The sequence below is a fragment of the Garra rufa genome, chromosome 5 (genome assembly GCF_049309525.1).
Source record: "Garra rufa chromosome 5, GarRuf1.0, whole genome shotgun sequence".
NCBI classification, from domain to species: domain Eukaryota; kingdom Metazoa; phylum Chordata; class Actinopteri; order Cypriniformes; family Cyprinidae; genus Garra; species Garra rufa.
In genome coordinates this window covers 18,188,839-18,212,131 of record NC_133365.1, presented here as the reverse complement: position 1 = coordinate 18,212,131, position 23,293 = coordinate 18,188,839, and the positions used below count along the sequence as shown (strand labels likewise).

Genomic DNA, 23,293 nt, shown 5'->3' with positions numbered 1-23,293 from the left:
TCTGTATGTATGAATGGTGGTGACGTGTTTTTTTTTTTTTTTTTTTACTACACGCATACTAACTAGCATCATATCATACTTTACACACAGAAACTTCACGGCAACCTGTCAAAATAAAAGTACGGTTTAACATGAAACAGAACAATATTCCTATTTAAATAATTGACAAAAAAAACTATATATATGATAAAAAATAAATATAACAACAAGATTAACCACTTAATTGTAGAAAAAATACTACAATTATTATTTAAATGTTAAATTATTATTTATTGATTTTAACAGCAAACCTCTGTTTGTTTGCCAAAAATTAAAAAAGGTTTATTTTAATAAATAAATAAATGTTTATGCTTTCATTTGATTATGAGAAAAATTAAAACACACAAGAATTTCTTTAAAAAAAAAAATAGCAAAAGATTGTAAAGCCCTATTGTTCAAAATGTTAAAATAGAGAGTTTTGGACTTATTTTTTCACTGAAATAAATGTTTTCGTTATTACACAAAGTAGGGTAAAGTACCGAGAAAAAAAAGTATGGAAACCTAGGGGAAACACTGTATCCTATTGCTACACTTAATGGCAATATTGCACTGGTCTGTTGGACTAGGTTGAACAAAAATAAACAATATTTTGTTGCTTAAGCTTATGTATTCAGTCATTCTTCAATGGTATACTAAAAATCCATATGAAAAAACTTACTTCTCACTGTTCTCAGGTCAAATATTTATATGCGATTAAAATGCGATTAATTTCGATTAATTAATTACAAAGCCTTTAATTAATTAGATTAATTTTTTTAATCGAGTCCCGGCCCTAGTTATTACATATGCATATACACTACCAGTCAAAAGTTTAGTGAAAGTACAGCAAAAACAGTAAAATTTAAAAATATTTTTACTATTTAAAATAACTAAATGTATTTAAAAATGTAATTTATTCCTGTGATTTCAAAGCTGAATTTTTAGCATCATTACTTAAGTCTTCAGTGTCACATGATCCTTCAGAAATCATTCTAATATTCTGATTTGCTGCTCAAAAAACATTTATGAATGAGTAGAATTTTTTTCAGGTTTCTTTGATGGATAGAAATTTCAGAAGAACAGCATTTACTGTATCTGAAACTGAAATCTTTTGTAACAATGTGATCAACTTAAATTTTGATACATTTAAAGCTTTCTTGCTAAATAAAAGTATAAATTTGTTAACTTTCCAAAAAAAAAAAAGAAAGATTTTCAAATCCAAGATTTTGAATGGTATAGTGTGCGTTTCAAAAGCTTTTTGGTTTAGATAAATGCTAATCTGTGGATCTTTCTATTCATTAAAGAATCCTGAAAACTAGATTAATGATACTGAAAATTTTGCTTTGATCGATCACAGGGATAAAATAACCATCTAAAAAAAAAAAAAAAACCATCTAAAAAAAAATTTGTGGTGAAAATTGTCTTTACGTACTGCCATTTTCCTAAAGGAATTCAGATGTTCACAAGAGCACCAGCCTGAGCAGATAAATGGGAACACAGGACAGAAGACAACAGCTGCCCAGAGTGATTTACATGCCTTCAAATTCATGGAGTAACACCATCAGAAAATATTTCATTTTGTGATCTCAAGCTAAAAATAATAGTTTAAGGATTTTGTCCTCTTACTCTTATCTTATATTAATAATAGGTATTTTTATGACACAGGTTTTTTTTTTGTTTTGTTTGTTTGTTCTAACCAGCCGTGACATGAAACAATTAACAAACCACTTTCATTCTATAGATAAATATTAGTCCACAAATTTCAAAGTGATGCATTCAAATTATTTTTACCTTTAAATCCAACAGAGATGTGAAGAGCCACAGTTCCCCCTCAGTCAGGACAGAAACTCCAAATGGCAATGGGCAACCAATGACACAGGTCAGAGCAGAAGACTAAAGTGAACTGAAATCCTTCCTAAAGTGCTGTAGTGGGTTTAAGATTACATTAAATATTCAGTTCATTGTACAACAAATAATATGGAACTTGAAATTAGGCATAAATGAAAACCAAAATTACCTTCTCATTAAAAGAGTGGATTTTTTTTTTTCCAACTGTTTATTTGTTGTTCAAATTTTATGAAGTGCACAAGGCACTGATATTAACACTATTTGAAGTACCAGACTGGTATATTTGGTATACTGGTATGTTTGCTCAACTGTTTGTTCAACCAACATTAAGTTTGGGTTCAGATTTTTTTTTTCTCAGTTCAGATTACAGTTCTGATGATTTTCCATTCAACATAATCTACAATCCATGTAACCTATAATAAGGTTATTAAATTGCACTTTTACTAATGCCATTAAAACAGCTGATGATGTCCATGTATAACACAATGTCAATGCATAACATACTTGCCGTTTATTAACAAAAGTTGTTTCGGTTGTCTAAGCATTCCTTTGCTGTTCTAAAAGAACAAATGTTTTACTAGTATTGTTCAACTTGTTATACAAAATAAATGAGAACTGAAAAGCACCATTTTCCACTGGTAATTCCCAGACTTTCATAGATTTCATAGAACACTTTAATCTGAACATGCTACCGATAGAATACATTGTAAATTCTACTGCTGCAAGTATGAAAAAGACAACACCTCATTTAAATGCACATATCCTCCATAAATATAAAGGAGGAAGCGATAACATTGAAATGCATGCATGAGATTGACAATGCATTCCTTGTAATGCCTACTACATTTTGTAAAGTGACAATACTATCGTTACAGTAACAGTATATGCAGATTAAATCAATAATACAACAGTTACTTTATGGCCTGGAATTTGATTGCCTGAATTTGATTTCTCAGTGTTCCAGAACAGAGTATCCAAATTGCGCAGAGATAAAGTCGGCCTGATGTCTGATGCTGATACTCAGAACAGTAGCATGATTGCTCATGTGCTCATAAATGTGTAATGCGTTAGAGACAAGTTAAGAACGTAGTAAAACAGATTTAGTAAAACAGTATCTACATTAGTCACAAGACAATGACCAAACAAATCCTCAGACCTCTTAGAGACCAAAGACTATATTAAACAATAGTGTCACAAATTCCTTGCAAAAGGAATGTGTTATTTCAAAACCTATTTACATAGCAGTGTAAGGGTGTTTATCTTTTATCGTAATCCTTGCGTTTAAACCCGTTGATTATGATAGTCATCAGATAACTAGGATATTAAAGGAGCTTATTGTGGGATGTGACAATGGTTGAAAGGCAACCTTTAGTAAAGAGAAACCGTTAAAGGTATGGTTGCCCCAAAAATGAAAATTCTGTCACTTTTTGCTCACCCTCAAGTTATTTCAAACCTGTATTAATTTCTTTTGTTAAACACAGAAACACTTTTGACTTCCATAGCCTTTTTTTCAGAGGGTGAGTGATTGAGGGTAAATGGTAACAGAATTGACGTTTTTGGGGTGAACTATCCCTTTAACGTGACTGTACACACGTACATAAACAGTGATCACGACTCTTCCTCAGGCACACGAACCTTACTTTCATAGGACACTAGAGTCTGGTAAAGGCTTTCTCTGCTTTGATTTCCACTTACAGTGTTCCACTCAATTTCACGCGCAGATGAACCGCCTTTTAGCTGATCCACATAGTCAGTGTTCTGATGAAGAAACAAAATGTGGTCAAGGTGTTTAGATCCCAATGTGGCCCTTCTCTGGGTCACCGGAGACTCCCTAGGGGCAAAGGCCCGATCGGCAGAAACAGCAGTTGCAGGTATGGACAAGTATTTCCGTGCCAGTCTGGCCACAGCAGGAAAGCGATGTTCCTTGTTGCGCCACCACTGCAGGGGCGAGAGGCTACGCCTGCAAAGTGGCTCTGCTATGTAATTCTCCAGCTGCTGGTGAATCTCAGGCATTCGCTCAGTAGGATCCTCACCTAGAAGTATATCGTACATGCTTTGTGGGAGAGGACTCATCCGTATGCGAGGCGCAAGCTGTATATCTCCTCTGAGCGGCGAGGTCATACTAGTCCCACTAGAACGTCTTTTACGGTCGCTGGTATTCTTAAAAGGCGATCCAACCTCAAGCGCATTTTCATTGACCTGTTCAGGAGATGATACGGCGACAGAAGGCTCGCTTGGCTGCAGCTCAACGCTGTCACCTTCCTCCACCGAGCCACATGAATCAGGAGAATCCAAAGAAGCCATTGCAGGAATTGGCAAGGAATCATCCAATCCGAAAACTTCAGGTTCTCCACGTTCATCCACAGTCTCTTCCATTTGCATGGTTCGTCTTCTTTCTCCATTTCTTCCTTCGCTGCTTGTGAAAGCCTGAACGGATAGCAGCTCTTTCACCTTGTCGTGCAACTTACTTCGAGCATGTGGGCTGAGAAACCGCAACTCTTTAAAACGTGGGTCCAGGAAAGAGGACAATACGGCAGGGGAGTCCAGAAGAGCGTCTTCGTCACTCAAACTCCAACGTTTGTCCATTCCTGCACGAATTCTTTCCATGACTCCCCTTACCACTGGACAGGTACACTCTGCAATTTTCTGTCCCAGGAGCCGAGACACTCCTTGCAGACATGGCATTAGAGCTGAAATGGGTCCGTTGATGTCCTCGCTCAAAAACGATGCCGCAATGCGAACTGTTTTGAGCACAGGAACTAGTTCATGCACAAGACGCCACTGGTGATCTGCCAGATTTGCTGCTACTTTTTGCTCCTCTAGGACAGAACTTATTACCCACTTGAGCTCCAGCAGACTCTCGCACATCTCTATGGTGGTGGTCCAACGCCCTGGGTCGTTCAAGACCAGGCATGTGGATTCTTTATTAACAGCATCTGCTTTCTGGCTCAGTGCTGTAGAAGCATTCACATCGTGCTGGAAATGTAGGACGATGGCACGGGCATCTGCCAGAGCTTGTCTGACAGTCTCCACACAAAGTCCTTCCTGGACACAGAGTTTCAGGGCTTGTCCTGCACAAAGCAGCGGTGCCCATCCCTCTGGGAGATTACTAGGAGGAGGATGACTGGGACCAGCAAATTCTTGCTGATATTCCTGATCGATGGTCATATTCTCCTGCCCCCTGGACTCAGATCCACTGGGGGTGTCGTGCACGACACAGTAAACAAAGTTCTCCGAAAGCTGGAACTCAGAGAGGACTGTTCTCAAGGTGTCCGCAAAGCTTGCTGGCCCTCTCTCAGAGGGATTTCCTTTAAATTCTGCTATAGGTCGGGTCTCGAGCACGCAACGTGCCAGGCGCCAGTGAGAATCGACAAAATGCGCGCTGACTGTGAGGTAGTACTGACCGTCTCCATCAACCCCGCATCCATCTACGGATCGCCAGTATTCAGTGCACATAGTCAGACAATGAGAAGCTAGACTTGTCTGCAGATGCTGCTGAAGGCATTGCTTGAGAATATGGTAGCGATGCCAAAGTAGACTCCCAAGCAGTGATGGGGAAGGGACAGGGTAGTTAGGCTCTAGGCAACTCAGTAAGAGTTTGAACCCTCTCTCTTCCACCACAGACAATGGTTGAAGGTCTCTGAAGACCATTTCCAAGATAAGATCAGTCAACACCTCTGCGCGCTTGTTGCTGCAGGCTCTTGTGCCGCTCCGGACGTTGCTGCTGCCTCCAGCAGTGCTGCTCATCTCCCCAGCAGGGAAATTATACATTAGACAGCCCATATCTGTATCTTGGTGCGCAATGGCATGTGAACTAGAAGTACCGCTTCCCGTTGCACAGTCAGGGGCGTATGTGGTCCGAGCAGGTTTGGTCTCGGCCAGCTCAGCTGCCAGTACTTCTTCCTGCTCTTCTTTGACTGTAACAGGTAGCACTGCTTGAAATGAAGCATTGCCTGTGGTGTTACACCTGTTACCAAGTAAAGAGGTCTGAAGGTGAGAATGCAACGCCGCAGGAGTGGGGATGCCTGCTGTGTTGTGAGGGGCCACTGCTCCTTCCCGAATGCTGTGTTTGCGTCCTAAGTGTTCTCTCATAGAAGTAGTGCTGTTGTGAAAGGAAAGCTGTCTCTTACAATGATTGCACTCGACACGATGCAGACTTAACTGAGTGTAGTGGTTCCACACTTTTGATGTGCGGCGATCAGAAAATGGCAAAAAACGCTGCATTCTCCGACGAAGTGTTGTACCGTTGAGACTTCCTGGATGCCTTTGAGGTGGGAGATCCATGTCTGTGGTAAAAGATAAAATTGAACAAATTTAATTTTTAAATGTATGTCACAGGAACTTAGGTAATTATGCAACTAGTACACTTATGGCAAGATTTACTAACAGCCTACAACCATCTTTACTGTAGTAAATAGTACTGTCAGGATTTCCTAAGATGCAAAGTGAAGAATTAGCGCTGAAAAGGTGTTGACAGTTATTTTTGCATCTGACCTTGTTGAATATGCATTTGTAGGAGTTTCCCTTACAAATGCAAAATTTATGGGAGGAGAGTATTAAATTGAATCGTGCAAGACGATTTACTAACGTTTGCGCTTGTCAAATTACTGGTATTTGCACCATTATTTTAATACCTAAAAAAAAAAAACGTCTTAAAGCAGGCAGTAATTTGTGCTGCTCTCGGTAGATTGTGCTGGTCATTATAGAAATGACCTGGCTGTAATTTGATTTTGAACAGTAAAATTTTAAATGTTTTTTAAAGAACATTTTAAATGTTTTTTCTCTTCTGCTCACCAAGCCTGCATTTATTTGATCCAAAATACAGTAAAAGCAGTAATATTGTGAAAAAAAAATCATTATTTAAAAGAACTGCTTTCTGTTTGAATATATTTTGAAATGTAATTTATTCCTGTGATCAAAGCTTCATTTTCAGCATCATTACTTCAGTCTTTAGTGTCACATGATCCTGCAGAAATCATTCTAATATGCTGATTTTCTGTTCAAGAAACATGTATTATTATTGTTATCAATATTTAAAATTGATGATTACAAAGATCAGCATTTATCTGAAATAAAAAAGCTTTACATTATACATTGTATAATATCTTCCTTACATTATTGTACAAATTAATACTTTTATTTAGCAAGGATCCTTTAAATTGATCAAAAGTGATGATAAAGACATTTATAATGTTACAAAAGATTTCGATTTCAGACAAACGCTGTTCTTATAAACTGTCTATTTAAAGAAACCTGAAAAAAATCTACTTAGCCATTTTCAACAATGTTTTTGGAGCAGAAAATCAGAATATTAGAATGTTTTCTGAACATTTTAGAATGATCATGTGACTTAAGTAATGATGCTAAAAATTTAGCTTTGAAATTGCAAGAATAAACAACATTTTATATGTGCAAATAGAAAATATTTTGCAGTACTTTAGATCAAATAAATGCAGGCTTGGTGAGCAGAAGAGACTTATTTTAAAAACATTAAAAATCTTACTGTTAAAAAAGTTTGACTGTTGATGCAAAAAATGCAACAGTAAAATACTATAAAAATGTAGTTATAGGCGAGGAAAAGGTGATTTCCTTATTCTGGGACTTGACACCATTTCAGAATGTTATCACATATTTTGCAATTTATATTAAAAATATTTTTAAAACTACAAACACACATTTCCATGTATTATTTTATGTTGTTGTTATTATTCGTTGATAAAACTGTTTATATAATAATAATAAGAGAACACTGTTGATCAAAATACGTATAGCTTGTCACAGAAAGACAATCAACCTTTTTTTTTCGTTTTTAGCGGGAACATTTAGAATTGATAATAAGATTCGTATCAAGATAATGACTCCATATCAGACGCAACCCTCTTTTGCTCGTTACAAAAGCGTTTAGCCAGAGAACAATAGCCATGCAATATGATACTAATGAAACAATTCCGCTATTATTTACATCAAACGTCACTGGATGTTCTTCCGGGCGAGCACAAGGGCCATTGAGGTTTCATTCTCTTCCAGCTCGTGTGTTACAAACCACTAAAAAGCACACGCTTCCGCAATGCTGACTTATATAACTAATTTATTTTCGTGTCGAAAAATAAATTACATCTTACTAATAACATAAAATAAAATCTCAGTATTCCTGCACATCCTCCGCGCGTTTGCGACCTACACACTGGATGTGCTTGGCTTGGTGGCCACTAGGGTATCAGGGTAAGTTATAAACAGTCACGAAAAGCGAATAAAGTAAATCAGTCACATTTATATATATTTATAACTGCTCGACACTGCTCTAATAGAAGAAATATATAACTTGATATAGAATTATAAACATGTATGTATTAACCGATAACTACTCATAAGTAATAAAGTAAACATCAAGTTCGTTTCTTTAGAAATCATGTATTTTGCGACAACCCCCAAAGTCTTAGCGAATTTACTTCCGATTTCCGCATGATGTGTCAATAAAACAAATAACTTGAATTCAGGCGATGTGAATGGGATATTGCTTGGATATCATTCCCTACAGCCTGGCTCAAATTTAAACCAACAAAATGGATTATTCTGGAAAAGAAAAGGAAGCAATGGCCATCATGGCTGAGGCAGACAAGAAAATGAAAACGTCGCATTCGCTGTTCGGATCGTTTTTTGGGTAAATCCTTTAATGGTGTTTTTTCACCTCTGCGATATTGAATGTGCAAATCTTGGATATTAAAATCGAACTAAAACAATAGGTATCAAATACAATTCGTTTGCAACATGCAATGTTTATATAAATTGAATTAACATATAATGGATAAGCAATACTTTTGAAAATGCATTATTTGTAATACAATGTTGTTCGCATATACCTGTCTAAAATCCACCAGAGATTGTTTTTCCACTCCACAGACTTTGCACAAAAGTGAAATAAGCCAGTTAGCCAGGTAGCATCGCATTGCACGTCTAAAGCGTTATTATAAACATAGTTGTGCGCGGTGAATGTAGCGCGTCCCTTTTGCTTTCATTCATACGCAACTCTAAACCAAAGCACAGGGATATATCTAGCTGTTTTTGCCCTGATTGAACACTTTTGAAACTCACCCATGCTGCCTTCGCTCGGCTCTTCCGTGCACAGTCTTTCGCCGCCGTTGGCTACAGCGGGGATGTTGAGTCGATGTTTCACTCTAAGGTGTTTTATCATGTTTGCTGTATTTGAAGAGAACTTAAAGGTCGTCTTACACAACCTGCAGTAAACAGTGGCATTGTTCTCATTTTTGATGTAGTACTTCCAGGCTACAGAGCAATATCGGGCCTGTGTTTTCACACTGAGTTCTGTCTCCTCTTGCTTCATGTTGGCCATATCAGGTCTGGAAACACGTTTTGTGATTGCGGGCGAACGCTGCTAATAGCGCCTCCTATCGGTTTCACTCAACTGAACTGAATGAACCTCCCCTTTGCTTTTGTTCATTGTAGGAGCTCCTCCAAGGTGGAGGAGGCCTGTGACTTGTACGTGAGAGCTGCCAACATGTTCAAGATGGCCAAGAACTGGAATGGTACGACACAAGGCAACTTTTGCACCACAATATGAGGGTGTTCAATAAGCATGTCTGATTTGTATTGGTGCTTTGTTCCTCTTCAAGCTGCAGGAGATGCTTTCTGCAAAGCTGCACGACTGCATTTACAGGTGGAAAGCAAGCACAACGCAGCCGTAAACTTTCTTGATGCTGGCAATGCGTTTAAAAAGGCTGATCCTCAAGGTACAGCTCACATTGTTACTTTTACATTATGTGCAATGAAAGTCTTTCAGTATGTAGTGTCTGTAATTGTATTATGGCTCTTCTGCAACTTTTCTACACAGAGGCGATAAGCTGTTTCTGTCAGGTCATTGATATCTACACAGACATGGTGAGAAATTATTATGCATTCAAATTTAAATGCTATTCAAAATGTTTTTCCTTTTTTATGGCAATACACTTTTCTGATTAGGGTTTCTGATTATGTTTTCACAGGGACGTTTCCACATTGCCGCGAAACACCACATATCTATTGCTGAAATCTATGAATCTGAGTTACTGGATATAGATAAAGTAAGTGGGAATTCATCTATTTATGTAAAGGTGCACATTTATCAATACGTGGCTCAGATCAATATACAGAAGGAGACAGTAGGAGTATAAAAATACACTACCTTTCAAATGTTTGGGGTCAGTGAGATACTAAATGAATAATTTTATTCAGCAAAGGATGCATTAAAGTGATCAAAATTAAAAGTAGATATGTTTATAATGTTACAAAAGATTTGTTTTTCAATTAAATGCTCTTCTTTTTAAGTTTCTGTTAATCACAGAGTGCTGACAAAATTAGGGTTTCCTGAAAGCAACACAACCGTTTTCAATATTGATAATAAGAAATGTTTCTGTATATTATATTATAATATTATATTATAATCTGTATATTAGATTGATTTCTGAAGGATCATGTGACTAAAGACTGGGGTAATGGCTACTGAAAATTTAGCTTTGCAAATTACATTTTAAAGTCATAATTTCAACATTATATCTCATAATTATTGACTTCAGTCATAATTTTGACATAGTAACTCAGAATTTTGACTTTATAAGTCATAATTTTTACATTTTGATTCATAATTTTACTGTTTCGCTCAATTTCGATTTTTTTTTGTAATTTCAACTTCATCTAAATTTAGACTTCGTCGTAATTTCGACTTTATCTAAATTTTTTTTAAATCATAATTTCAATTTTTTTAAAGTCATAATTTCGATTTATTCATAATTTCGACTTTATAAGTCATTCTGACTTATCTCATAATTAAATTTTTTTGAGTCATATTTCAACTTTAAGTCATAATTTCGACTATCTCATAATTTTGACTTTATTTCGCAATTATGACTTAAGTCATAATTTCGACTTTATAAGTCATAATTTTGATTTATCTCGTAATTTTAATCTAAGTCATAATTTTGACTTTCTTATAATTATTTCTTAGGTCATAATTTTGACTTTTTATCTTGTTTTTTAAAGTCATAATTTTGACTTCTAGTCATAATTTCGATTTAGTAAGTCATAATTTCAACATTTTAAGACTTTCTCTAAATTTTGATTTTTTTTTTTGTTATAATTTTGACTTTTAAGTCATTCTGTCATTTTTATCTCATAATTTTGTTTTTAAAAATCATAATTTTAACTTTAACGTTTTGAATTTCTCAATTAAAATGTTTTAAGTCCACTTTATCTCATAATTTCAGATTAAGTCATAATTTCATAATTTGTCTCATAATTATGACTTGTCATAATTTCAACTTTTTATCTCATAATTATGACTTAAGTAAATCATAATTTCGACTTAATAAGACTTTCATAGTAAACTGTTATTTTACTTTGCAGTGATGTTTAGTAGTAAAAGTTTTTAAAAATTACATCTCCCAAACTTTTGCAAAGTATTGAATTTTTTAATGCATCCAGATGATACAATGACCAAAATAAGAAACGCTTTTAAAAGAAAGTGAAAGAAAAAAAAAAATGCTATTATTTGTGCCCAAAATACTTTATTTGTTTACAGGCAATTGCTCATTATGAACAGGCAGCAGATTATTACAAAGGAGAGGAATCCGCCAGGTACTCTACAATAGTCTTTATATCAGAAGTGTTTTAAGTTTGACAACAAAAGCTGTGTTGTAATGAAATGATTTCATTTAGTATTTTGAAACTCTTTCTGTCTCTTTAGTGCGGCCAACAAGTGTCTTCTCAAAGTGGCAACCTATGCGGCTCAAATGGAGCAGTACCAGAAAGCCATTGAAATATTTGAGCAGGTCTGTGCGATTTGATCTTCTGTGTTCATGTCTCATTCATTCTTCATATTGATTGGCATGTTGTCTTCTCTCAGATTGGGACTTACTCCATGGACACTACCCTGTTGAAGTATGGTGCTAAGGACCATTTCTTCAAAGCAGCGCTGTGTCACTTCTGTGTGGATATGCTCAACTGCAAGGTGAATGTTTACACTCTTCATAATCTGAAAACATTTACAATGACTAATATGTAACTTTCCAATTTTTCTTTATTTGACCCTTGTTGTCTTCAATAGCTGGCTGTACAGAAGTATGAAGAAATGTATCCTGCCTTCTCAGATGCTAGAGAGTGCAAACTTCTTAAGGTTGGAGTCTTTCTTTCTGATACATTTAGTTACATAATGTGTCTTCGATATTAGGTTTCCATTGTCTCTGTTTATTGTCTTATTGTTTTGTATTTTATTCCATACAAGTTTGGAGCTGCTAAGATTTTTTTTTTTAAATCAGAAGCAGTTTAAAAAAACTATTCCTGTGATGCAAAGCTGAATATTCAGCATCATGACTCCAGTCTTCAGTGTCACATGATCCTTCCGAAATCATTTTAATATGCTAATTTGCTGCTCAAGAAACATACTTCAGTATTATCAGTGTCAAAAACAATTGTGCTACATAATATTTTTGTGGAAACGATGATAGTTTTTTTTAGTATTCTTTATTTAAATAGAAAGTTGGAAAGAACAAAATTAAGTTGAAATTGATTTTTTTTTTGTTGCAATGTGAGTCTTTAACTGTTACTTTTGATCAATTTATTGGTTCCTTGTGGATTAAAAGTAATAATTACTTTACATTAACATCTTACCAACCCAAACATTTCAACAGTAGTGTACATAGTGTCCTTGAACATTTTGTGAGATTACTTTTTGGAAATACAAAGTAATTAATCAAAGTTTGTGCTTTTCACACTAAACAGAAACTTCTCGGTGCACATGAAGAGCAGAATATTGATGCATATGCTGATGCAGTAAGTTCTCATAGTATATTGTTTGCTGTCTTAAAATATTCAGTTCATTAATGAATTACTCCATGCAGAATTCTGGATTTCTTTTATTTTTCTAGGTAAGAGAATTTGACTCCATCACCAGGCTTGATCAGTGGCAGACCACCATGTTACTAAGAATCAAGAAGACCATTCAAGACGAGGAGAATGATCTTCGCTAATGTGAAGTCATGATTCCAAGCTCATTCCTCTCACTTAACAGTGATTCCTTTCTTACCGTGTTTATTACTTATTCGTATATATGAAAATGAAGGTCACATGCACATTCTCAAAACTTTTTCTCCCAAACCCTACTGTATTCAAAGAAATGTAACTTTTATCCCAAAGAACACTGTGAAGTCTTAGAATAACAGTGGGTAGATTTATGTTACAAGCTTTGACCACAACATTCCTCTGTTGTAAAAGTAGTAACTCATTAATCTAATTAATTTATGTTTTACCATTTCCATTCATGCATGTGTAGCTTCAGTCGTTATTTAATGGTTGTAAATGATCATTTGATTTTCATTTGTTACTCACCTAGTTGCAAAGCTTATATGTGTCAATATTTATTACTACTATTTATTATTAATGATAATTGTAGATTAATGCAAAATTCCATAACTGTGATGATCAACTTGGACTAGCTGAAACTGGACTAATTGCTATCTTGTTTTCCTCTATGGAGGAAATAATCAAGAACTAATTTTCTTCAGTTAGATCTTAAATGAAATAAAATCTAAAAACTGATAATAAATTTAGCTTAAAAAAATTATGTCTTTAATTACTCACCCTCATGTCGTTCCAAACCCATAAGACCTTCACTCATATTTGGAACACTTTTCAAGGCACGAAAACATAGTAAGGACGTTGTAGTAAAATAGTAAATGTGACATTAATGGTTCAACCATCATTTTCTGAAGTTATGAGAATACTTTTTGTGTGCAAAGAAAACAAAAATAATGACTTTATTTAATGATTTCTTCTCCCAGGACAGTCTTTCGCCATTATTAAGAGTACCTCCGAGCAGAGGTATGAACACGCATGCGTCGTGGTACTCTCAATAATGGTGGCGGAAAGTCCTGAAGAGAAAAAATCATTGAATAAAGTCTTTATTCCTTTTCTTTGCGTACAAAGCGTATTCTCGTAGCTTGATCAAATTAACTGTTGAGCCACTGATGTCCTTACCACCTTTCTGGGCCTTGAACTTGGTTGTTGCGTTGCTGTCTATGGAGGGTCAGAAAGCTCTCCGATTTCATCAAAAATATCTCAATTTGTGTTCTGAAGATAAACAAAGGTCTTACAGGTTTGGAACGACATGAGGGTAAGTAATTAATGACAGAATTTATATTTCTGGGTGCACTATCCCTTTAAATTATCTTGGTTTTTGTACCAGCACGCACAGAAGAATGAATCTGCATGTTGGTAATGTATTTCGCAGGGCGTGAGGATGTATCAGTCCTCTTTCCACTCTACCTGAAGGTGGACTGGGTAACTGTGCAATTTGTTTATCATGAATAGTAAATGAAATACCTGAGGAACCAGCTTAAAATTTAATTTTTGTTTTTCTTAAGATAATATCAAGCTGAGTGTAATTTGACATATTTAACTACTCAGAAAACAGACTCCTAATTGAAAGTCATACTGTTTGTTATCTAAAAGGAACTTGAATTAATAGACTTCTTATTTATTAACTTTAATTTTTGTAATTCAGTGCTTTTTGTGTTGACAATTTCATCTACATGCACACGTTCAGATGCTTATGACTAGTCATAAACCAATACATGAACTTCAGCATGGAAAAAAGCATGGCAAAATAAGCTTAACGTAACAAAAAAAAAATGAAGTGTAACAAAGTATAATGTGTGGAGGCAAGCAGTGAAAGCATGCATTAAACTCATCAAAACTTATGTTTAACTGATTTAAAAAGCTAATAAATTATTTGATTCCCTCAATTTTTGAGTATGAATATTTCAGCAATGTTGACATCAATGTTTAGATGTGGATTCTTTAAAGAAAACCCTGGGTATTAAGACTTGTATAGCTTAATATAACATAAATAATGTTTCTTGCTGAAATATTAAGTAGAAAACCCATGAAAGATTTATGTTATTTAAAAAATACTCTTGTTATATACATATTTTGGCCTATGCGGGTGCCATTATTTTGATCATGTAGAACGTTTGCACTTGGTGAGCTACTGCCACTGAGCAACGCTAGTTTTACTGCAACACAACCCGTAAAATAAGCAATAAACTAGGAAAGCAGTGAAGACTTACATCGCTTCTCTCGTTGCCCGTTTACTGAAAATTACAAGCTGCACAATGTGGAATCGTATCTGTACTTTATTTTCCAAGTTGTGTATTCAGAGTTGTCTTGCCGTAAAAATATGACAGTATTTCACCGAGTGCAACCAAAGTAAGTAATCAAAATAATGGCACCCGATAGTCCAAAATATGTATAAAACAATGTAAATTTTTTAAATAATGTAAATCTTTTATAGGTTTACTACATATTTTAGTAAAAGACAATCTTTTACGTTATATTAAGCCATACAAGTCTTAACACCCAGGGTTCTGGAACTGTATAAACTTGTATAAAAGCACTGACCATCAACACACCTTCTGAAGCAGGTTTATTTTTGTCTGTTTTAATCATCTTCCTCCTCATCTTCCAGATCCTCTGTCTCTTCCAGGGCTGCTGTCTGCTCCTCCAGAGCAGCTTTCAAAGCCTGCTCTTCCTCCACACTAGGATCCAAGGCCTCTGTGATCTCAGGCCCGCTGGGGTACTCATTTTGGGGAGGTGGAAGAATGGTTGGAGTGAAGGCTTCTCCAATATATTTCATCCCCCAACCAATGTATATGTTTCCAAACTTCCTGAGAGGGAGCAGAGAAATGTTTTTTTTTTTTTTTTTTCAGTGGAAAAAGTATTGTACCTTTTGAAAAGCAAGGTTCTTACCTGCCACTAGCATAAGCATAAGCTCCAGGCCAGAGGTTGGAGCGCAGCACAGCAATGGAAAACTGAGGAATGAGGTTAGAGGAGATAATGGAGCTCCAAGGTTGGGTATCATTAATCTCTGTGGAGAGAACATATTCTGCGTTATAGCTCAACATTTAAACTGTGCTTGGATATTTATTGTAAATGCAATGCAGTGTGACTGACTTGCATCCTCAGACAGAGGCGTCAGAAGAGGAGGCCCGACTTCAGGCTCCGGCTCGTCAGGTTCCTCCTCCCTCTCTTCCTCCTCAGCATCTTCATCCACCTCATTCGCAGACTTCTTAGTTACGTTTACCCACACACAGCGGCCCTAGCATTCACACATGTACAGTACTGTGCAAATTATGTCTTTCACCAAAAAAGTTGCTTATTCATATTTTTTGCTTCAGCATGCCAGTAGAAAATTGATAGTGATAGTCCACCCAAAAAATGAATATTCTGTCTCACCCTCATGCCATTCCAAACCTGTATGACTTTTCTTTGTTGTTATTGTTAGGAATGTTGGTAACCAAACAATTTTGGTTATCATTGAGGCAAAAAATACAAAAGAAGTCAATGGGAACCAAAACTCTTTGGTTAATAACATTCTTCAAAATATGTTTTTTGGTCTCAGAAAGAAAGTTTTAGGGGCCGTTCACATGTAGCATCTTTTGCGCGCTCAAGATCGTTATTTCAAATGGAGACGCGCGGCTTGCTCGCGCATAATGGAAGCGACGCGGTCGCGACACGCACGCGGTCTCGTTATTACGGAGCCCCTTACGTCACCTGTAGAAGAAAAATAATTAATCCGTGGGGACGGTTTTGCAATTCGTTCCCTCAGTTTATAAACCGTACTCACGAATTCTTAAACTGTTCCCTCGGTTTAACAATTCGTGCCCACGGACTAACAAACCGTGCCCACGAATTTCCAATCCGTGCGCTCAGATTTTGTAAACCGTACCCTCGGATTTTGAATCCGTACCCACAAAATCATAATCCGTGCGCACGCTTTCGCAATCCGTTCCCACAGTTTGTAAACTGCTCTCACGGATTTGTGATTATGATAAGCTTTTCACCCAGAGTTAGATGCATGCTGCACTATTAATGTTATTATTAAATAAGGCCTATTATTACATTGCATTTAGTTTGAGAGCAAAGGAATGGCAACATAACCTGTACATTATTTGTTTTGTATTGCTTTTTACCTTCTCTCCAAAACTCGTTTTTTTTTTTAATTCAGGTAATATTTTGAAAAATATTATTATATAAAACAAAGCCGTTTGAACAGCGCTCTTCACTTATTATTTTATTTTGGTACCATGACCGCACTTACAAAACAGGCTTCTTTTTATCGTTTATTTTACATTAATAACCAATAGGTTAAAACACATGGGCCCGGTTTCACAGACAGGTCTTAGATTAAGCCAGGATTAACCCATAGTTCAATTAGGACATTTAAGTAATTTTTATAAACGTGCTTAGAAAAAAATATTACTGGTGTGCATCTTGAGACAAAACAAAGGCACTGATATATATTTTAGATCAGTCAGTGCAAGTTTCTTTTAGTTGAAACAGCTCGGACTTACATTTTAGTCTAGGACTAGGCTTAAGCCTTGTTTGTGAAACCGGGGGATGATGTTTTGGCAGCTAATCTATTGGTGATTAATATAAAATAAAGCTAAAAACTCTGTTTTGTCAGTGTTGCATAGTCTCATTTAGCCTACTGAGAAATAAAGTTTAATAAATGCAAAACAATGCATCCAGCACTTAAACAGGTGTCCTGGTTGAATTTGGGGGCGGGGCCACAAATCCGTGAGAGCAGTTTACAAACTGTGGGAACGGATTGCGAAAGTGTGCGCACGGATTATGATTTTGTGGGTACGGATTCAAAATCCGAGGGTACGGTTTACAAAATCTGAGCGCACGGATTGGAAATCCGTGGGCACGAATTGTTAAACCGAGGGAACAGTTTAAGAATTCGTGAGTACGGTTTATAAACTGAGGGAACGAATTGCAAAACCGTCCCCACGGATTAATTATTTTTCTTCTACAGGTGACGTAAGGGGCTCCGTACGTTTTTCCAGGCGCGTCCGCGCCGCATCGAAATAAAAGCAACTCAACTTTTCAAAATGCCGCAAGCGCACCGCAGGTCATGTGACATGAACCAACCAATCAGCTTCCTCACGTTTTTCCGTTACATTGAAACCTCAGCAGAAACATGGAGGAGCAGCTCATCATTGTGGTCCAGGGATTTTCTGAACTTTATGATTTGTCAAGACCCCATTATTTTGACGCTAATAGAAGAAACAATGCATGGAGACGCATAGGCTTGGAGCTAGAGCGCAGCTGATGGTTGCTGAGAAACGGCAGACGCTTCCGAAGCGCAAGTGCCCGAGCGCTTTGTTGAGGAAGAAAGCGGCGCGCCTAGCGTTTTCCACGCGTTTTTAGGCGCGACATGTGAACGGCCCCTTACAGGTGTGGAATGACATGAGGCCGAGTAAATAATGACAGAATTTTCAATTTAAATTTTTTTTGGCTTTTAGTTTGAATATGTTAGCCTTAAGATTATGCTTAAACTAATGTGCTCTAAAACAATTGATAAAATTTGCATTTACAAGATATAAGCATTTATAACTTACGTTCTCTAACTTCTGCCAATATGAATCAACGATTTTGATGACATCACCCTGCACTTTAGCTTCTCATCAAACTTTTTGTCCAATCAAATACTCTTTAGAATCTGAAGTGTCCTGCCCCCTATACTATAAATACACACTGAAGCTGCTGCTAAAATGGGTCACTTGTTCACAAAGTTAGTATTTTCTGGAATGTAGTACACTATATAAGGGATAGGGAACGATTTTAGACAGTGTAAATATGCGTTCCATTTTGGCGAAAAAAGTCTGGAAGCCACAGTGTTTCTTACCTGTGTAAGTATATGCTGTACATGATGGACCCACAGATTCAAAGACTCTGCCATCTCATTTACATGGATGCCCTCAAAGCTTGGATTCTCCTCAAAGCTGTCTCGCAGTGCATCATCCTCACCTTCATCCTCCCCAAACTGGTAGAATCCCAGAGGACTGACGTGCGTGCCTGCTGAGATCCGTGCAATTTGGGCACGCAGGTAGTTGGCTTCATTGCCAGCAAAGGGAGGATAACTTACAACAGGAGCATCAAGCCTGCCTGTGAAGAACCTGCGAATCTGCCGCGCCACTGTGATCTGAGCGGGGGTGACCATCGGCAGTCTGACCCATGGCATGCCAGGTTCTTGACACACAAAATAAGTGTATTTGTTGACACCAGTGTGATTTTCTTCCTTTGGCACTGGCTGAGGTGGCTTGTATGTCGATTTGGGAGGAGGATCAGCCTGCACGTAAAGTTCAATAACTTTTGTCAAGTGTGAACATTATTTTCATATTTTTTTAATAGGAACCTATGCGTTTCACATGAGGGCAGCAAAGTTCAAGTTGGTAATATGAACTTTGCAGGTAAAAAGACTTTAATTTTCGAAGCAAGCAGCTTTCTTTTGTTAAAATAGATAGTTCACCCAAAAATTCTGTCATTAATTACTCACCCTAATGACCCTAATAAAAATGTGGATATTTTTGATGAAATCCGAGAGCTTTCTGACCATCCATGGCAAGGGTCCTACCACGTTCAAGGCACAGAAAGGTAGTAAAAAATGGTGCCTAGGAGAAGGTCCATGTCCAAGGTCCAGAACGGTACCAGAAACACAATCAAAATCAGTAGCATCAGTGGTTCAACCATAATTTTATGAAGCTACGAAAAAAACGAAAACAACTTTATTCAACAATTTCGCCATTTTGGACTATTTTGTCGATGTCCTTATACTACCTTTCTGTGCCTTGAACGTGGTAGAACCCTTGTCACGGAGGGCCAGAAAGCTCTCGGATTTCATCAAAAATATCTTAATTTGTGTTCCAAAGATGAACAAAGATCTAGGTTTGGAATGATAAGAGGGTGATTTTTGGGTGAACTATCCCTTTAATTCAGTGAATTCCTGTGAACTTGAAAGTGAGCGAAACTCCAGATCGCACAGATTCCTATTGAAATGACAACAGCAGAATTTCATCCAGCAACCATCTTTACTCCAAAAAGTATGATATTTGTAGTAGATTTGTTTACTTTCGTTGCCATTTTCTGACTTACAGCTTCCACCAGCTCTGTTTCATCCTTATCCTCCTGTGGCTCTTCCTCTCTCTCCTCATCCTCATGTGTTTCTGTCCCCTCCTCCTCCTCTCCTTCACCCTCTCTGAATTCCCCCTCAGCCACCAGGTAGTTGCTCTGTGTGCCGAGGATCTTGCCCCAGAATCGACAACGCAGGAGACACTGTGAGTCCACCAGCTGTTTCAAAGCCAGAAATACTCTCTGCATCTCCTCTCTCCCCAGACCCACACCAGCTTGCTCAAAGAAAAATGCGAGTTCTGAAACATTCGGTAGAGGAGACTCCACCTGGAAATGAGAGAGAATGTATTACAGAAACGGTTCAATATTGTATTGAACTGCCCATAGGAGCCATCTACAGTAATCCTGAAGTAAAAGTATTTGTTTATTTTTAATGGCATCTCAGATTGTGGATTGTTCATTTTGTAAACAGCACACAGTGTTATGGAGAGTTCACAAAGAAACATTTGTTGAAAGATGAAGTGGTAATAGATCTGACTGCAGCTGCATCGCAAATGGTAAGTAAACGTTTTCATAATGCTTTGCCTTTTTTTTAATGTTGTCAAAACACTCACATGCAATAATTAGGGGGTGTTGCTATTGTTTTCTATGCAATGACGTTAGCCAATCATAACAGTGGCTGATTACTGACAGGCCTTAAAGGACCCGCCCCTTAAAACAGCTTGTTTTACACAGATGCTCAGAATGAGGATTGAAAAAAAAAATTTTTTTTTCACATATTTGTGCAAACAACTTTTTAAAACACTTTTAAAAACACTTTTACTACAGTAGTCAACATTTGAAGTGGATCAAAACCTTTCATAAAGGATGTCCTAAAAACAAAGACAATACCCATTCTTTTCTTAGGACAACTTTGATTACCTTTTTTGATCTACTTTTTTGAATGTTGACTACTGTATATCATTAACAGATTTAATTTAGACTTTTATTTACATCGAAACAATGATTGACACACATATAAAGCACATCACGTATCGTAAACACAGAAGCTTAAAGTTTCCATGTTTACCATGATGTGTTTATATGTGAATAAAAGACGGAATTAAATGTATTCATCATGAAAAGAAATATCTCTTTACAAAACTTGGATTAAACCACTCAGTTCATATGGACTAAGTTATTACTTTTTATGACCTTTTTGCATTTTCTACATTTTGGTTACCTGGACTTAAAATGTAGGGACAGAAAATTTAAAATATCTGAATATCTCCAAAATATCTGAACGTGAAGAAACATCAAATCATGTTGCATTTACACTAACAGTAACATGATCCTTCAGAAATCATTCTAATATGCTGATTTGCTGCTCAGAAAAACATTGATTATTGTTATTGTTGAACAGCTGAGTAGGTTTTTTTTAGGTTTCTTTGATGAACAGAAAGTGGAGAAGAACATTATTTATCTTAAATAGAAATCTTTTGTAAAAAAAAAATTATAAATGTGACCCTGGACCACAAAACCGGTCTTAAGTCGCTGGGTTATATTTGTAGCAATAGCCAAAATACATTGCATGGGTCAATTTTTTTTTTTTTTTTTTTTTGCCAAAAATCATTAAGAAATTAAGTAAAGTTCATGTTCCATGAAGATTTTTTGTAAAATTCCTACTGTAAACATATCAAAATGTAATTTTTGATTTGTAATATGCATTGTTAAGAACCTAATTTGGACAACTTTAAAGGTGATTTTCTCAGTCTTTTTGATTTTTTTGCATCCTCAGATTTCTGATTTCAAATAGATGTATCTCAGTCAAATATTGTCCTATCCTAACAAACCATACACCAATAGAAAGCTTATTTATTGAGCTTTCATATGATGTATAACTCTCAGTTTTGTCAAATTTAACCTTATGACTGGTTTTGTGGTCCAGGGTCACAAATGTCTTTATAATCACTTCTGATCAATTTAAAGCATCCATGCTGATTAAAAGTATTCATTTATGTAATATACTCAACTGTTTTAAATATTGATAATAATGATAATAAAAAAAATGTTTCTTGAACAACAAATCAGCATATTAGAATGATTTTTGCAGGGTCATGTGACACTGAAGACTGGAGTAATAAAGCTTAAAATTTTGTTTTGATCACAGGAATAAATTGCATTTTAAAATATATTCAAATAGAAAGCAGTTATTTTAAATAGTAAAAATATTTCACAATATTAGGCTACTGATTTTGCTGTATTATGGATCAAATAAATGCAGGCTTGGTGAGCAGAAGAGACTTCTTAAAAAAAAACATTAAAAATCTTAGTGTGCAAAAACGCTTGACTGGTAGTGTATTTTAAAGAAAAATAGCACAGACATGCATTCAAGTATTTCACGCATACAAAAAAGGGTTGTTAGGTTTTAACTGCTAAAATATACCAGATCTTACCAAATCTTCCTCATGATCACCTTCATCACCTGCCGTCCGCGTAAACAGCGTCTTCTGCTGCTCGGCCAGTAGCAGAGCCGCGGATGAGGACGGACTGTCCCGCAAGGTGTCCTGCTTCTCCTGAAGGATACTTCCTTTCAGCTCACGACTCATGTCCTCTATCACATCCACTGCGTTCTCTGGACGTTCATCCATAACTTTGGTTAACAGTCGTACGAAGTGGTCATATCTGGACGAAGAGCATCAGTATTAAATATTTAATGGATGGACTTCATGTATATCACTTCAAATTTGGACATTTGTGTTTGTGTACATTTGTTACATCACAATGTACATCACAATGTATCAAATTTAGAACACATTTTGTACATTCTTCCTTCAAACTTAAGCAATATCCTCATATTTTTGTAACAGCTTTTGTAAACTAGTGACTATAATACTGTATGACGCTAATGATGTACTTACAGGTTGAGGTTTGTTTTTGTGCTGTTCTTCATCATGAAGGCTTTCAAACGCGCCGCAGCCTGCAGTCTCTCATTGTTCAACGCTTCCTCGGTCATCTCCATTTTAGCAAAACGACAAACTTGTCGTCAAATAATGTAAACTGTATATTTTTCAGCCTTTATTCTAATGGCAAATCTCCATTAACATCAAACCGGCTTAGCACAAACATCAGCGCATTTCCCGAAGCTCACTTCCGTTGCTATGGACTCAGGGGTGTAACTACAACAAACTTGTTGCCTGGTAGCATCTTTATTCTGATAAGCCGAATGCTGTCAAAAATAACGCGAGTCGCGTAATCAGATTACTTTAAGTAACTAGTGAAGTAATGCATTACTTTTTAATTTACAAGAAAATATGTGACCCTGGACCACAAAACCAGTCATAAGTGTCATTATAAATACGCTTTCCATAGATGTATGGTTTGTTAGGATAGGACAATATTTGAAAGAGATAAAACTATTTGAAAACCTGGAATCTGAGGGTGCAAAAAAAATCTAAATATTGAGAAAATCGCCTTTGAAGTTGTC

General features: G+C 36.4%; 3 protein-coding genes across 4 annotated transcripts; 1 reads left to right on the top strand and 2 right to left on the bottom strand.

The window, feature by feature from the left end:
- Window positions 1-2,517: 2,517 nt before the first annotated feature.
- On the bottom strand, window positions 2,518-9,210 carry zbed4l2 (zinc finger BED-type containing 4-like 2). 2 transcript variants are annotated; one of them, XM_073839428.1, is made up of 2 exons: window positions 8,959-9,210; window positions 2,518-6,152 (listed from the first exon to the last, which is right to left on the bottom strand). In XM_073839428.1, the coding sequence occupies exons 1-2, from the start codon at window positions 9,206-9,208 to the stop codon at window positions 3,475-3,477; spliced, it is 2,928 nt and encodes a 975-aa protein (XP_073695529.1). In that variant the 5' UTR covers window positions 9,209-9,210; the 3' UTR covers window positions 2,518-3,474. The 2 variants fall into 2 exon arrangements, with proteins under 2 accessions (XP_073695529.1, XP_073695530.1); XM_073839429.1 differs by lacking the exon at window positions 8,959-9,210 and adding an exon at window positions 7,829-8,059.
- Window positions 8,341-14,657, top strand: napaa (N-ethylmaleimide-sensitive factor attachment protein, alpha a). Its single transcript, XM_073839432.1, has 11 exons — window positions 8,341-8,527; window positions 9,331-9,410; window positions 9,498-9,614; window positions 9,716-9,762; window positions 9,867-9,944; window positions 11,438-11,493; window positions 11,603-11,687; window positions 11,762-11,866; window positions 11,963-12,031; window positions 12,637-12,687; window positions 12,783-14,657. The coding sequence occupies exons 1-11, from the start codon at window positions 8,430-8,432 to the stop codon at window positions 12,882-12,884; spliced, it is 888 nt and encodes a 295-aa protein (XP_073695533.1). The 5' UTR covers window positions 8,341-8,429; the 3' UTR covers window positions 12,885-14,657.
- Window positions 14,658-14,667: 10 nt separating this feature from the next.
- rsph4a (radial spoke head component 4A) lies at window positions 14,668-22,925 on the bottom strand. The gene is made up of 7 exons (XM_073839431.1): window positions 22,728-22,925; window positions 22,263-22,491; window positions 19,852-20,154; window positions 18,605-19,048; window positions 15,865-16,009; window positions 15,661-15,778; window positions 14,668-15,578 (listed from the first exon to the last, which is right to left on the bottom strand). The coding sequence occupies exons 1-7, from the start codon at window positions 22,826-22,828 to the stop codon at window positions 15,353-15,355; spliced, it is 1,566 nt and encodes a 521-aa protein (XP_073695532.1). The 5' UTR covers window positions 22,829-22,925; the 3' UTR covers window positions 14,668-15,352.
- Between the last annotated feature and the right edge of the window lie 368 nt (window positions 22,926-23,293).